At 41.8% G+C, this 14410-nt stretch overlaps 1 protein-coding gene across 1 annotated transcript in view; it reads right to left on the bottom strand.

The window, feature by feature from the left end:
* FASTKD1 (FAST kinase domains 1) overlaps positions 1-14410 on the bottom strand; it is a 272895-nt gene that overhangs the window by 107254 nt on the left and 151231 nt on the right. Inside the window, exon 8 of the mRNA XM_086956076.1 lies at positions 3907-4393. Within this exon, the coding sequence (XP_086812202.1) occupies positions 3907-4393 (487 nt within the window). The remainder of the gene's footprint in view (positions 1-3906; positions 4394-14410) is intronic.

The following is a 14410-nucleotide window of genomic DNA, read 5'->3' on the forward strand; positions in this document are numbered from 1 at the left end:
ACGTTTTATCTTTCTTCTTCTACACCCTCAGACATGGAGCACTCAAATCGTCAGTAACTTTGTGCCAAAATCTAAGTTAGAGCCCTATTATTAAGGTCCAAAGTAGACTCCACAGAACAAGGAGGTGGGAGGACAGTGAAGAATCTGAGGTTAGCTATCAACCAAAAAGAGTGTTACCAAAGGTAACTAACTTGTTCTTCTGATGGGTAGTTCTAGTTCCCCACCTTTAGGATAGAAAAAACATTTTTTTTCCTTTATTTGCTGCAAAGAGTCCTATGAAGACCTGATCATCCACACAATGGACTTCTGTGTAGTCAATGTGTACCGTCAAAGCAGCTTTATGGCCAGGCAGATGGAGCTTCACTTTTTTGGAAAGGTGAGTGGAGGTGGAAAAAATAAAAATCAATGGCAGAGCGAATGTTTGTCTGATATAAAGCCGTTTCACTGCCTTGGATAAGAAGGCTCACTGGGTCCTTGGCACCAAAATGTCTGGGAAGAAGGTGATGTAGGGTACCTGCACCTAGAGAGCATGCTGTTTACTAATGCAAAGAGCAGATGAGATAGCAATCTGAAAAATTGTTTTGTGCGTCAGTAGTGGCATCAAACAGTGGTTCATCGCCTCAAAAGGCCTGCACATAAGGAATACGTTCAACTCCCAATGTGGCTAGTATAACCATGCCTGAGAGTCAGAACGTTTGCATGTAAATAGAAAGGATTAATCAGATAAACATAAAAAGGCCAAAAGGGCTGATATATAACCCTAATTCTTCCTGCAAGCTCTTACGAGGTCAACTATAGAACAAATAATAATAATACATCTAAAGGTTTGACCTGGAGAATGTTGGTATGAAGATCGCCATGAAAGGCAACACATTTCTCCCATTGTCCAGCATACACTGTGTGGCAAATTGTGTGACAAATTGCATAGAACTACAAAGATGACAGTGGCTACTGAGGCCAGTTGATCGGCCACATTTTACCGCTGCCACTCAATCTCCACACATGAACGTGTAGATTGGAGAGAATCAGAAGGACCCTCCTTGGTTGCCGAGTCAGGAGGTCCTCACAAAGCAGTCTCTGGACTGGAGGGGAAGTGCTAATGCCCAGGAGCTCTGGGCATCACACCCTGGTGGCCCAGTCTGAGTCAAAATTAAATTACTGTTTCGGGCTGTGCTGATTTTCCTCAAAACTTGACAAGAGAAGTAGCAGTCAGTAAGCGTACAGAAAATATATGTCCCATTGCAGTCAATTCATCTCCGAGATTTACTGGAGAAACTCCAATGTAAAGTAGTTTTGACACTGAAATTTTAGATTGTGGCAGAGAGATTTAACTAGGAGATCCCTACTGATCGAAGAAGACCGTTACCACCTTCTAATGGAGATGCCACTTGTGATCTGCCAGCCATCTGCTCAGCTTGTCTGCCTTGGTATTCCGAGAAGTTGCTAAATACTTGGCTACAAGAACGATGTTCTGCTGGTCGGCCACCTCCAGAGACATATGGCCTCCTGGCAAAGGACTCATGACCCCCATCCCCTTTTCTGTTGCAGCATCATAGGGCGGTTGTGGTGTCAGTGAGGACTTGCACCATCCGCACATTGATAAATGGCAGGATGGTTTTCAGGGACAGAGGGATCGCATGAAGCTCCAGAAAACAAACTGATGTAGAGCTGTCTCACAGCCGGAAACTAGAGGACTCTGATGACCACTTCCTTCATGTGACTCCCTGCACACGCACCAACCCTGCAGTGTTGCATTGGTTATAACCGCGAAATCTGGGTGGGGAAAGGAGAGTGGCCTGCTGCGTATCAGGTTGGTGCATGTCTGCCACTGCAGAAGATCCTCTGAGGTCTTCCAGAACAACCAGCAATATCTCGCTGGCCATATCCCATAAGATAATGGGTGTACCTGATAAGAAAGCACGCTGCTTTCTAGGATCATAAAGAGAGAGCCTCACTGAATGGCAATAATGGCTCAGATGAAGCTGAACATTGATGAAAGATATCAGTTAACAAATCAGCATGACTTTTGGCAACTGTAAGTCTAGCACTTCTGATGCCTTTTGCCCTACTACTGTGAAAGAGGCACTTTCTTCTATTAGCTGCCCAGGTGGCAAGTTCAAAGTGTCTCTGGTGATGTTTCCAGCGCAGTATCATTTTCTAAAACCCATCAACTGTCTAGTGAAGCAGAAGTAGGCTGTCTGCCTACTCTTCATCATCTATGTTAGAGGGAACGTTAAGCATACTTTGATTTGCTTCAGAGTTGGATCCAAACAAGGTCTTTGGTTTCTGATAGTACTGGCAATGAGGCAGATGCGAAGTTTATAGTCTGGCCACATAGTGATTGCCTGTGGTTTGTACTCTCATGGCGTAACATAGGCCTTGAGGGGGCCGATGAAAGTTTGGGGTAGGAGACCGTTGCGGGAGGTGGGTAATGAGCTGGCACTAATGGAATCTACATCAACACTGGCACAAAAGGGACTAGCATTAGCCCAGAGCCATGAGTGGAAGCCTGACCCAGCAATGATACCGGTATGGGAGCAGGTCACAAGAGGTAAGTTGGCAAGACAAGGCCCACAAACATAAGTCCGAATTGAGCCCCCCTGTGGCCCGATGAGGCCAGAAGGAGTTGGGAGTTGGAGTATAAACATACTACAAGGCTGCCATTTGTTGTGGGGTGGATGAAAACCTTGGAAATTCCGGGCATGAAGGGATAAATCGCTTGTGGGGTTTATCTTTTGATTGATGCTCTCTCACCTTCTCAACTGATTCTGAGTAACAGGATGGGTGGAGTCCTGTTTCCCTTTCTTGCACTTAAGGCATGTTGGACTTTAACTTACCAGTATAGCAGGAAAGGAAACTTGTCCAGGACCATTTTCTACAACAAAATCACGAGTGGCGCAGTAACTTGGAGCTGGAGCGTTACTTATGATACAGGCTTTCTTATGTTTAGCGATGTAGAGTTTCACCTACCGCTTTCAGAACCCCTTCTAGGACATATGGTAAATTTATTGCACTATTTCAAGCTGATCCAAAGCCCAAGAAACAAAGACACAATCCTTGCACGTCCATGATGGACATCTGCTTCTTGAAGTAAGTCCACAGCTTGAACACTGCTGTTTTTGGAGGAGACATCTTCCCGGGCACTCTAAGGAACATTTTGGAGTTGCTAGAAAACTGAAAAGGTTAGCAGCCTAGCTCCAGAAACTTGTCTATGGGCATGGAAAGAAAGGAAATGACATCAGCACAAGGGTGGTACTTTGTGGCTCTGCTTCAGGGAATTATAGAGTTACAATGCAACACCCATCAGCATGCAAGAACTAAGCTGGATTCTCTGGATTCAGTCTGGCACATAGGGATATTCTAAAGGTGAAGAATAAGTGGTTAGAAGTATCCATCATAAATAAAAATTACATTCTGTGGAAAAATAAATATGTCTACATGATGTAAGAATTTTCAAAGTACAAGTGTGGCAAAATCTGAATTTCCATTGGCTAAATAAATCTGTAATAAATTTTGAAGCATAAAAATTCCACAAATGTATGCAGAGTTAAGTAAATACAGTAAATTATCATTTTGCAGAATTAACAAAAACAAAAAGACATCTCACTTTTCAATTATTTTGCAGGACATAATTGTACAAGATTAGTATTTTGTGGATTATGTTTTTATCAAATAGGTTAAAGTTGTTTTGATTTGTTTTCTAAAAAAGAAAAACCTACAAATTTGCTTTTGTAATAGAATCGTATAAACAAAATGGTTTTCTGAAGGGCTCATAGACTGACAAGTGAATCTGAACAAGGCATAGAAATATGAACTTCACTCTATGCCATATATACGTTTATACTTCTAGACCCATATTTTACAGGATACAATCTCATTTTCCAGTTTTCAAAGCTTTCAACATACCTTATCAATATTCTGCAGTATCACGGTCGCTATTCGGTCCATGAGAGGAATGCACAAGTTATTAGATCTGGTGAGAAACAAGGATACTTCTACCACATTCTTCCACGTAATTTGGTCAATCAGACGTTGAAAAGTTTGCAATGTTTCTTTCAGAAGTATTTCTTCAAGCCAATCTCCTGATACATACTTCAGTTCTTCTAATAGCAGGTCCAAGCTGCCTATTTTCTTAATTCGTTCATACGCACAGTTGTTCAGTCTTTGTAGAAGCTTACCGTACTCGCCAGATGTGTTCGGTCGTTGGTGATGATCATGTCGAACCCATTTAATGATCGCTGTGGCAAAGGCGTTTAAGTCACTTAGGTTACTCTGTGGCAAAACAGTGTGTACCTTGGAAACCACTGTTTCATCCACACGTGAAGAAGGAAGCATGGAAAGAACACGCACCAGCATAGACACATCACTGGGAACAAAATTCACCTCCAAACACCTGAAAGCAAAAGACTTCTTTCAAAATCTATCCCAATTCATTTATTAATTAAATAAAAGACAATATTGTCTCCACATGTCCACATAAACCATACCACTACCTGTGCACAAATTAGTGCTGGAGTGTTAGTGCATGCAATTGGAAAATGCATTCTGGTTACCTCACAAGGCACAGCAATAACCCTTTGCCTGTCTGATGTAGATGATCTAAACACAATGTTAAGTTACACTTTTTACATTCCTCAAGGGTAGGACTGTCTTGATCACAAGTTGGGCATCCCTCCTCGCAGAGGTAAAGAGGAACAGGTGGGCTGGACTTTCAACACGCAGAGACCTCGCATTGACAGCAGAATGCTCCTCTGATCTGAACACAGAAATGCTCATATTTATATAATAAAACAATCCCTGCTACCCTGCAGAGACCTCAGCCAGGCTGTCGCTGATTAACCTTTTATGATAGCTATGTTACCTACTAGACGATAAACAAACAACACAATTTGCGCAGGGAACTTTATCCCTTTTACTAAAAGTTCAAGGTATCGTGATAATGTGCCTACAAAGTTGAAATGTAAGCAAATGTGGTTTCCAAGATACCATATCCTGCTGAGTCACACAAGTAAATGTATATCAAAATTCAATGTGTAGAAAAGAAGGCAACTTAAGAAACGTATGCATGTAAAATGGCAGTTTCTCCCTGGGCCTAAACCAGCCATATGGCACTTTCCTTATCATCCTCAGTAGATTAAGAAAAGAGCTGGCTGAACAATTCACTCACTAGTTTAGTGAAGTCTAATTATGATTCCCAATTACTTGAATGTGGACTGCGGTTTGAGGGGAGTGTCATGCCGTACAGGTATGCTAGAGTTGCATACCAGCAGCCAATGTTTCTGCTAATGACAAGGAGATCAGACTTGAATTAAGTTTGAGAAATTAAGTTTCTGAAAATTCCATCCCATTCACAAGTCATCTAAAACAGAAAGATTATAAACATCTCAACACTGCGCCTCATTCTTCTTGATAGCAGATAAGCATACCATGCTCAACGTTGTCAAAAGCATTCTTATGCGCTTCTTATTGACCCATATCCATAATCAACATAGAGGTCAAGTTACTTGCGAACCAGCTACTCTCATGCAGTAGACCCCCCTTCAAAATGCCCTTGCTCTTTCTTATCATTCAACTGTAACTTTGCTATACTCACTAGAATGGACCAGAGCCCTTGGGTCTTGTCTCATGTCTGCCATCTCTACACCCAACCAACATCTAGCATTAATGGTGTCCTGTTCTCCCCTTTGTACATCTAGCGGGGCACCACAAAGGGACATCATGGCTCTCCTTTGCCCTTTCCATTGAGTCACTTTGAACACTGACAAAATTATTCAGGGTTTTCAGTGGAAGGCTGAACTGAAGACTGTTACACTCTGCGAAGATGAACTGCTCGTATAGCTGAGTAATCGTACAACATTTGTGCCCCCCCCATAATGTGACTTCTAAACCTCATCAGCATGGTATCTAGTCTACAATTCAACTGGTCAAAATGGAGGATGTGCTCGTGGGCGATGAGCTATAGTTGGAACCCAAAGCCATCACATCCTTGAGCATCCATATTACAAGTTCAGCCGCTCAATCCTGTGCCAGGAATATCAACTCCCTTGTTAACTCACTGTTGGGATTTAGTCCACTGGTGCTCACTCCCACTGTCCTTAATGGACCGGTCACCATTAGAAAAATCGTCTCCCTGACCAAACTGCTATAAGCTCTTCAGAACTACCTATACTGCATCTGCCCCTCCTTCTATACCTTCAATGCCTTGTTTTAAGCGTTTGTGTGTGAGGGCGGAGCCCAAAGAGTATCTAGTGTCAAATGATACAAATCCCCTAATGACAGGGAACGTGGGATGCTGAACAGTTCTCCTACTTTCAAGTTTCACACCTATTAAAAATCAATGACTGGCTTTTCTGGCCTTGAGCAGACCCAGCATACATGAAGGAAATGTGGAATCAGGACAGGTATGGAGTAAAGCTCCCCTCTGGTCTTCTCACCAGCTACCAAAGTATTCTTTGACCCAGGGAGTGACTGACTTTGAGTGATTCAATTGCATGACTGGCTGCTAAATCTCCCTTGTGGGTGGGAACACAGCTGGCAAAAGGCGGTCTGACTTCAAGGCTTTTCAGAATAGGACCTCACTTGCATCTGTCAGTTGATTAACGTGTCCTCTCAATCTTGCCTCGCTAACTTTCTGACCTTCAGAATGACGTTGCTCATCAGACATCTCAGTTCCTACTTTACATTAAATATATTGCCGTCACTCCCTGCATGAAAGACACTTGAGATGTTAAACATTTAAATCCACTTGAGGCCAACCTCACAGAGGGAGTACTAGATGGCAAGAAACTCTTCAGAATTTATAAATCCCTTCCAGGTTCATTCTAAGCCTTGCAGGAGGCACGAGAGCGTGACATAGGTGGCATGTCAGAGGAGGAGAGGCAAGAAGGCTTAGGTCCCTGCAGGAGGTGGCTATATCCACTCAGTATTGCCTACTTCAATCTAAGTACCTTCACAGAGCGTATTCTACCGTAACAAAATGGGGCAGGAGTCTTTCGTCATGTCTAAGGTTTCACACCTCACAAGCTACTTTTCTCCATAGCACCTGGAGGAGCCCCTACATCCTGGTTTTCTGGAAGGAAGTACTGAGGGCATTGACAAAGGTACTTGGTTTGCGGATACCATCCACTAAAAAGTCAACACTTCCCCCATGTCTTAGATGGCATGGATGCTAATGGTCACTCAAACGCCTTGCTACACTTTGGCTCAGTGATAACCCAGCATGATTCAGCTCAACACTAGAGAGCCACTAACCCCCACTTCCATTCTTCACATGGGTGACAACAGGCTGTGAACAAGTGCAAGAATCTTAAAAGGCAATTATACAAAGGAATGACCCACAGGAACCATAATGTTTGGGTCCCTTGGAAAGACAACTTCTATCTGGGCTAGACCTCTAAGGAGTGGGACTTAAGGCTATAATTATACCCTCTGCTAAATGTGTATTCTTATGGTCTTGACTAAAACTGCTTGAACGTGCCAACCAACCTTTGCTTAGACAATTTCTATACACCGGATATGACCTGTCTGACTAGGAGTCTCATTTTTTTCTGTTATGTATTTTTCAAAACCTGATGAATAATATACTTTAAAAAATAAAGAAAAGGGTATTCTACCAACATTTTATACATAAATATGGGACAAAATAATAAAGGTAAAAAATTACACTCCTCAAAAGGTCATCTTGTTATCGGACCCCTCTATAGCGACATCACAGTCTACTGATCCCCCACCTCCCAACCCTAATCTTCAACTCTGAGGTCACTATGCCAAGCACTGCTTGTGTCGGTCTTTCTTCCTACCTACTTAAAATACACTTCATTGTCACCCAGTAGAAATGTCTGATTTTATTTTGGACTGTAAAATGGATGTCAAACTCCTTAAGAGAAATGGCTTCACATTGGCTTTTGATCAGATTTCACTGTTGCCATCCCAGTAGTCTGTAAGATGTTCCACTGTGATTGTGCTTCAAGTCCTAGGTGTTTACAAAAAAAGTGATAGATGGAATGCTTGAATTAATCTCAGGCACTGGTAATTACTCAGGGCTGCATCATACCAACTTGGTTTGGCTCCAGTCATATGTAAATCAGTCATAAGCCTGCTTCAATGGGACCAGTCCAGACCGAACTACCAAGCTGCAGCCCATTCACACAGAGATGCCTTCTAGCAAGTGGAGCAGGTTTATCAGCTTTTGCAGTTTAGGGCTGATTTCACCAGCAAAAGCTAACAAATGTATCAATCAGATTATGTATAGTTCTCAGAGTTATCAAGACTGCATGAGCTGCATACAGTAAAATTGGTACTTGTGCAACATCAAAGTTGGATTCCACCAGATATTCCAGAACATCATTTACAAAAAGTCTAAATAGGAGGGAGGCAAATGCACAGCCTTGACAAGGCCCTATAGAATCCATAAGTTATCACTACATTGCCTTGCTTGCCCATAGAGAACGCAGATTGTTGTTCTACTATGGAGTACTTTATAGCTTTTAGCTAGGGCCAGCCGAATCTCATTTATTCCAATGTTAACCAGAGTTTGAGTCTGGTGACCAAATCATAGGATGCTTCTAAATTAAAAAGGATGATGTGTATGTGGATTTAAATTGACTTTGATAGCATTTCATCAGAAGAGCATGATACACAGTCCCCAGCCCTTTTCAAAATACAGCTTGGGCATCTACAAGAATGCAATTTATTTCAGCCCAGTCTTGCAAATGACCGAGTAACGCCAGTAAAAAGAGGTTTCTAGCTCCTTCCAACAGAGAGACTGGCTGATAATTTGCTGGATCTCTGCAGCTATCTTTTTTAGGGTAGTGGGACTATAAGAGCTGATTGACAAGACAAGAAGATGGGAGTTTAATGCCAGTGGAGCACTGTACTCCTTAACTACCGGTTAGGGTTTGCCTGAAAGAAGTCCACAGGGTCCAGGTCTAGGGAAGCTACTTTATTATCCTTCTGGAAATAATGTCTCTCCCCACTTAGGGGAATAATATAACCATGTTAGATGTCAAATCGGGTTCCTCCTCCATTGGCAGTGTGATATTTAACATTGCAGGCTGACTTTATAAACAACTGCCACACCAGATCGTAAATTTTTACTTTCAAGCCTGCAATATTCAGGTGAGGATGAAAAGGTCATTAGGATTATGATCAAAGTTCTCCTCTCAGCTAAGTCTCATGACATTATACAGGAAGGTCATTCTGCTAAACAAACTTTGGGGTTCACTTAAAATGATACTTTCCAGGACATCCGGCAACTGTGACCAGAAGGTACCAGCAAGGACGGACTTTTACTGTAATTGATTGGTTGATCTATTTTTACCATTCTTGTTCTAAGTGGAAAACATTTGTCTTGACCCCTACTATAGCTTTCCAAAAACCTGCTGCCACTTTCCAGATGTTGTCCAGTAATAGCAGGATTTGAGATAATTTTACAGCAGTCAGAGGATGTAGCAGGATTGTATGTTCGTTAGGTTCACTAGTCGTGAAAGATAACGGAGTACTTTGATGCTCATAATTCACCTGTTTCCACGTTGTTAATCAGGACCTTAGAGTTGTAATTGGAGTGAAATTCTACTTTAATTCAATAATTTTTTCATAATCTTCAAACGGATTAGGATACACGGTCTTTATATCACGTGCAATTTTTTAGGCATTGCATTTAATAAACGGATCTGCTTAGAGGGTTGAATGAGTGGTTATCTGTAACAAGAGATAAAATCACAGTAGGAGTGTGTCTAGAGAATTATCAACTGTTGGCGCGTTTAGTTCAGTTGAAGATGCCCTTTAAACATGAGCTTCTGACTTAAGTAATCAAGGGAGCAACAGGTTAAACACTATGTTCCCACTTACAGCAGAGGCCCGAGGCAGATTGGAAGATTTGATTAAATAACCTGCGATCAGAGTCAGACAGCTCTAAGAGGATTTTTGCTAGCATCTTGGTTTTTAGATTTATGTTTAGAAACCCTTCTCCGCGAGATCACTAAAGAGACTTTAAATGGAATAAACTATGTTAGTTCCCTTCGGGTTCTCGCCTTTTGTCTGTCTTTGCTGAGGGCTCCTGATAAAGCTCTTAATGGGAACAGTCTAATTTTTGACTTGCTTCCCAATTACTTTTTTGGCCCATCTGTTGGATTACTAAATTCTGCTGTGTGTGTTTGAAATGTTGCTTTTCCTAGCATTTGGTACCTGATTCCATGTTCTATTTGTAATACTTCATCAAAGGTGAAGTTACTTTGGTGCTCCTTGATGAATATAGCCAGGAATGACCTCTTAAGTCTACATAGTATCTGAAATGACAATGTTGCGATACATTGGTCTAAAAGATGCATTTACTGTAGCCTCATTTTTAGCAGGAGGTTGAGAAAAATCAAAATCTGCTGAGTATGTGTATAAGCTACTCGTGTACTTACCTTCGTCATCTTTGTGTTTCTGCTACAGCAAATCCTTCCTCTGATTTAATATTGTGGAGCTGTGCTCTTAGTGGCACAAGAACAGCTGGGAGGCTGTAGTCATACACAAAGGAATAGCTTGGTATGGGAGGGGTACCAATGGATTTGTACATCTAAAATGGTATATTCACAGAGTCCACTACAGGGTTCACCGGGGCACTCGTGACCATTTTTCATGCAAGATACTTAGGCCTGCATCAGCTGTTTCTGCGACTTCCTAAACAACTTGCATTATATGACAGCAACTTTACTCATCTCCCTAACCAAGATCAAGGAGGCGGTTGTGACTGGTCTTGGTTACTATGCATCCTCCCCAGAGTTCCAAGCCCCTGCAGCTCAGCCAGCTTGTGAGGTCATAGAGAATGTTGAGTGTCAGAGTTTGAATGAGTGTCAGTTGAAGGAATGTGCTGAGCAGCAGGAGGCTGCTCCTGGTGGGGCTTTACCTGTAACCTTCAGGCAAATTAAATAAACCTATACTCAGAACCTACAAAGATCCATCTTCATTATAACAGAGGCGCTAAGAGAATTTTGGGCTTTCGGCGAACCTTGGACTCAAGGTATGCCCTGGTAGGTGTATGGAGGAAATCAGAAATAAACTTCAATTTAGTTGTGGTTGTAGTGGTTTCCATTGTTGAAGTTGTAAAAGTTGACGTTTTAATGTCAGTGGTTCTATTGGAGGTTTGTACACCTCTTCTATTCACTTTATTGGTTTCAGGAACTGAGTCCAGCAATTTGTTCTAGACTCTTATTCTTTTTGGCACCAGAATACTAGAGCACAGTTTGTGAAGTGTCATGGCTCAGTGTGAGGTTGATCAGATTACAATAGACTCTTCACTATATCTCAGCAAGGTGGCTGCTACCATGCAATACCCAGTAGCAATACGGCATAGTACAATTATAGGTACCGCCATGCAAGGAGGAACCTGCAAATCCAGTCTCTGGATAATCATGCATGACCATAATAGCAAAACTTGGGCGGATGGCAAGACAAGACCCAACTCGCTGTCAAATCCTGCCCTGCTGAGCACTCTTTCCCCACTCATTTCTCCTCTTTGTGACGTACAATTTACTGCAGCCTATGAATCAGTATTAGATTGTGATCCAGGCACTGCACCATGCCCTGCAGCAGCCATCCCTGAGGCAGCAAAACGTATTTGCCCAAGGTAGGTGGATCAGAGGTGCAGAGGATGCGAACTCTAACACAGAATGATGCCGGAAAAGGAAACCCAATAGAGGTGGTGGACCTGCACACCTATATTCTGATACAATATATCCAATGTTTCTACACTGTTTAGTGAGTTTTAGCGTGCTCTCTAGTTATAAGGGTGCGTGCCCTGCTCCCTAAATAGTACCAACTGCGTAAATATGAGCCCAAGGAAAACCCTAAGCTACTAGAGGCACAACAAGTGGGCCATGGGCCTTTTAAATGTAAACACAATTTATTTCTGTATGTTTGTTACTTGAGCAAGGATATTTATTCACATAACATTGCATATTTGTGAAATAACAAGTATGAAACAAATTAGTACATTCTATGCACTCTAGTAATATTCATACAAGGGTTCCTGTATTAACTGAAAATGTTCAATAACCACATTGATCAGTTTACATATTAAAGATCACTTGAAATATACACACAAAAAAATCAGAATTAGTGTCCAAAATCCCAATGCATTTCGGGTTCAGGTTGAACCCTTCGTCAGGGGATGTATAAACTGAAAATGAATAAAGTACAATCTTGAAGTAACAGCGTCCTGTCGTGAAGTCTTTTCAGGATCTACAAAACAGCAACAGAGAAATCTGTATACCACTCTATCACAGATTACATGTTCGAAGATCGGTTAAAAAAAATGGCTTAGGAGTGCCGCTGAGAAAGAATCTCATGTGGTAAAAAGTAAGCTCGGTGCAAAGAGCGCACCAGCCCCAGTGCCAAAGAAACGTGCGGGTCACTACAACCAGAAAACGTGAGGAAAGTCTAGGAAGAATAGTGCATATCCCCCGAACTCAAAAAGAGAATAAGGTGAAAAAGTCAAAACCTCAATGTGTGACGACATGTACCGAATACGAGACATCAGAACACACTGACTGGGAAAACAGGTCAAGCTACTGAAATGAACTTACGGTAGCACACATGAAGCGCGAGTCTCTAAACCACGACGCACACGGTCTGGGAATCTAACTGTACTTATCCAGCTACCCCTAAAGAGAGAAGAAGGGAATTTATGAGTGGAAAGGCCTGTAGTCGTAGTCAGAGCTCGACCACAGTATTTAAAGGTACATCTTACCGATAACTCAAGAGGAGGAAAGAATGTTCACTGAACCCAGTACGGGATACCTAAAAATGAAGAATGGAATCCTAAGAATCAAGGAAATCGGCTGTGACCACTTGGACACACTTCAAATCGGACAGAACATCCATAAACATACCTGCATCTTGTAACGCCACCTAACTAACTCGGATGCCAGACGCGAGTCCGCCCATTGGATCACTGGTGTGGAACTAGCGAGTGTTATAAATAGAACGTAACAAAAATAAAAAACGGACAAGTTTCTACACAGAAGGCTCACCCAAGAGCGAGGAAATGTAAGAGGCGAGCGGAAAATAACTCACAGATCATGCCCAATCGGAGGCGCCTCGAGGTGGAGGAGATACCCATAATAATCAGTAAAAAATACAGAGAATGGTCAAAGAGAAGTCATACTACCAGCATGAAGCTACATAAAGACCAAAAACTAAATAGATATGTATGTGTGAAACCGAGAATAAAAGAAAAAATGGTAAGATCACCCGAATACTCTGATAAACAAAGATAACAGAACCAGTGTATGAATGAAAAAGAGAGAACCTAACTGTGTGTCAATGAGGAACAGAAAAAATAGACAGTGAAAAAGGAATTCCCAGCGTACTCCCGAACAGTCTATGGAATGAAGACATATCTTCATAAAAAAACATAGTAATTCATAATGGTCATTGAGACCCCCTGGAATGACTGTTCCTAGAGTCTTTAGCCAATGAGTTTCCCTCCTAGCTAGGAGAGTATTGAAATCCATACCAGATATTTGTTTGATACATTCAAGAACCGTATATCTTAATTGGGGAATAGTGTGTTTAGCTTCTACCCAGTGTCTAGCTAATGAGGAGTTTGTGTTCAGATTCCTAATGCGGCTTTTATGCTCCACTATTCGTGTCTTAATCTTTCTGCTAGTTCTGCCCACATAAACTAGCCTGAACAGGCATTTAATGGCATACACTACTCCTTCTGTGGTGCAGTCTGCATTGTGAGTTTTATGCTTTGACCTGTATGTGGATGCATGAACTGATTTCCGGTAATGACATTGCCGCATTGGCCACAGTCTTAACATTTCATCATACCCTTCTCCCCGAGTTTGATAGTAGTCTTCGATGGTTTCAGAAATTCACGTACGTGTTTGGCCCTTGTGTGTGCAAACAGTGGGGTACAATGAAACACTTGTGCAAAGTCTGGTTCATTCTCTATTAGTTCCCATCGATTTCTGATAATAGATTTAATGTGAGATGCTTGGGTCGAGTTTTTTATGACAAATACTTCTCGTTTCATTGGGGTCTTTATTTTAGGTGTCAGAAGTTCCTCTCAAGCTTTATGTGATGTAGTACGAACAGCTTCACTTAGTATTTCGTCTGGATAACCACGATCCTTGTATTCTTGAGTTTGTTTTTGAATCTGTTCTTGGCATGGATTGTCATTGGATGTGATTCTCTTGGTGCGCATCATCTGAGATATAGGGAGGTGTTTTTTCAAACTATATGGATGTGCGCTGGTGAACAGAAGAGCATTGTTTACGTCCGTGGGTTTCCTGTACACTGAAGTCTCCAGGCCCATAGCTGTTTTTATATCTCAATGTCCAAAAAATGAATTCTCTCTTTGTCAATGTCATAGGTGAATTTGATCCTGGGATTCAAAGTGTTCAATTTGGTGATGCTC

Source organism: Lissotriton vulgaris, chromosome 2_1, assembly GCF_964263255.1.
Source record: "Lissotriton vulgaris chromosome 2_1, aLisVul1.2, whole genome shotgun sequence".
Classification (NCBI taxonomy): domain Eukaryota; kingdom Metazoa; phylum Chordata; class Amphibia; order Caudata; family Salamandridae; genus Lissotriton; species Lissotriton vulgaris.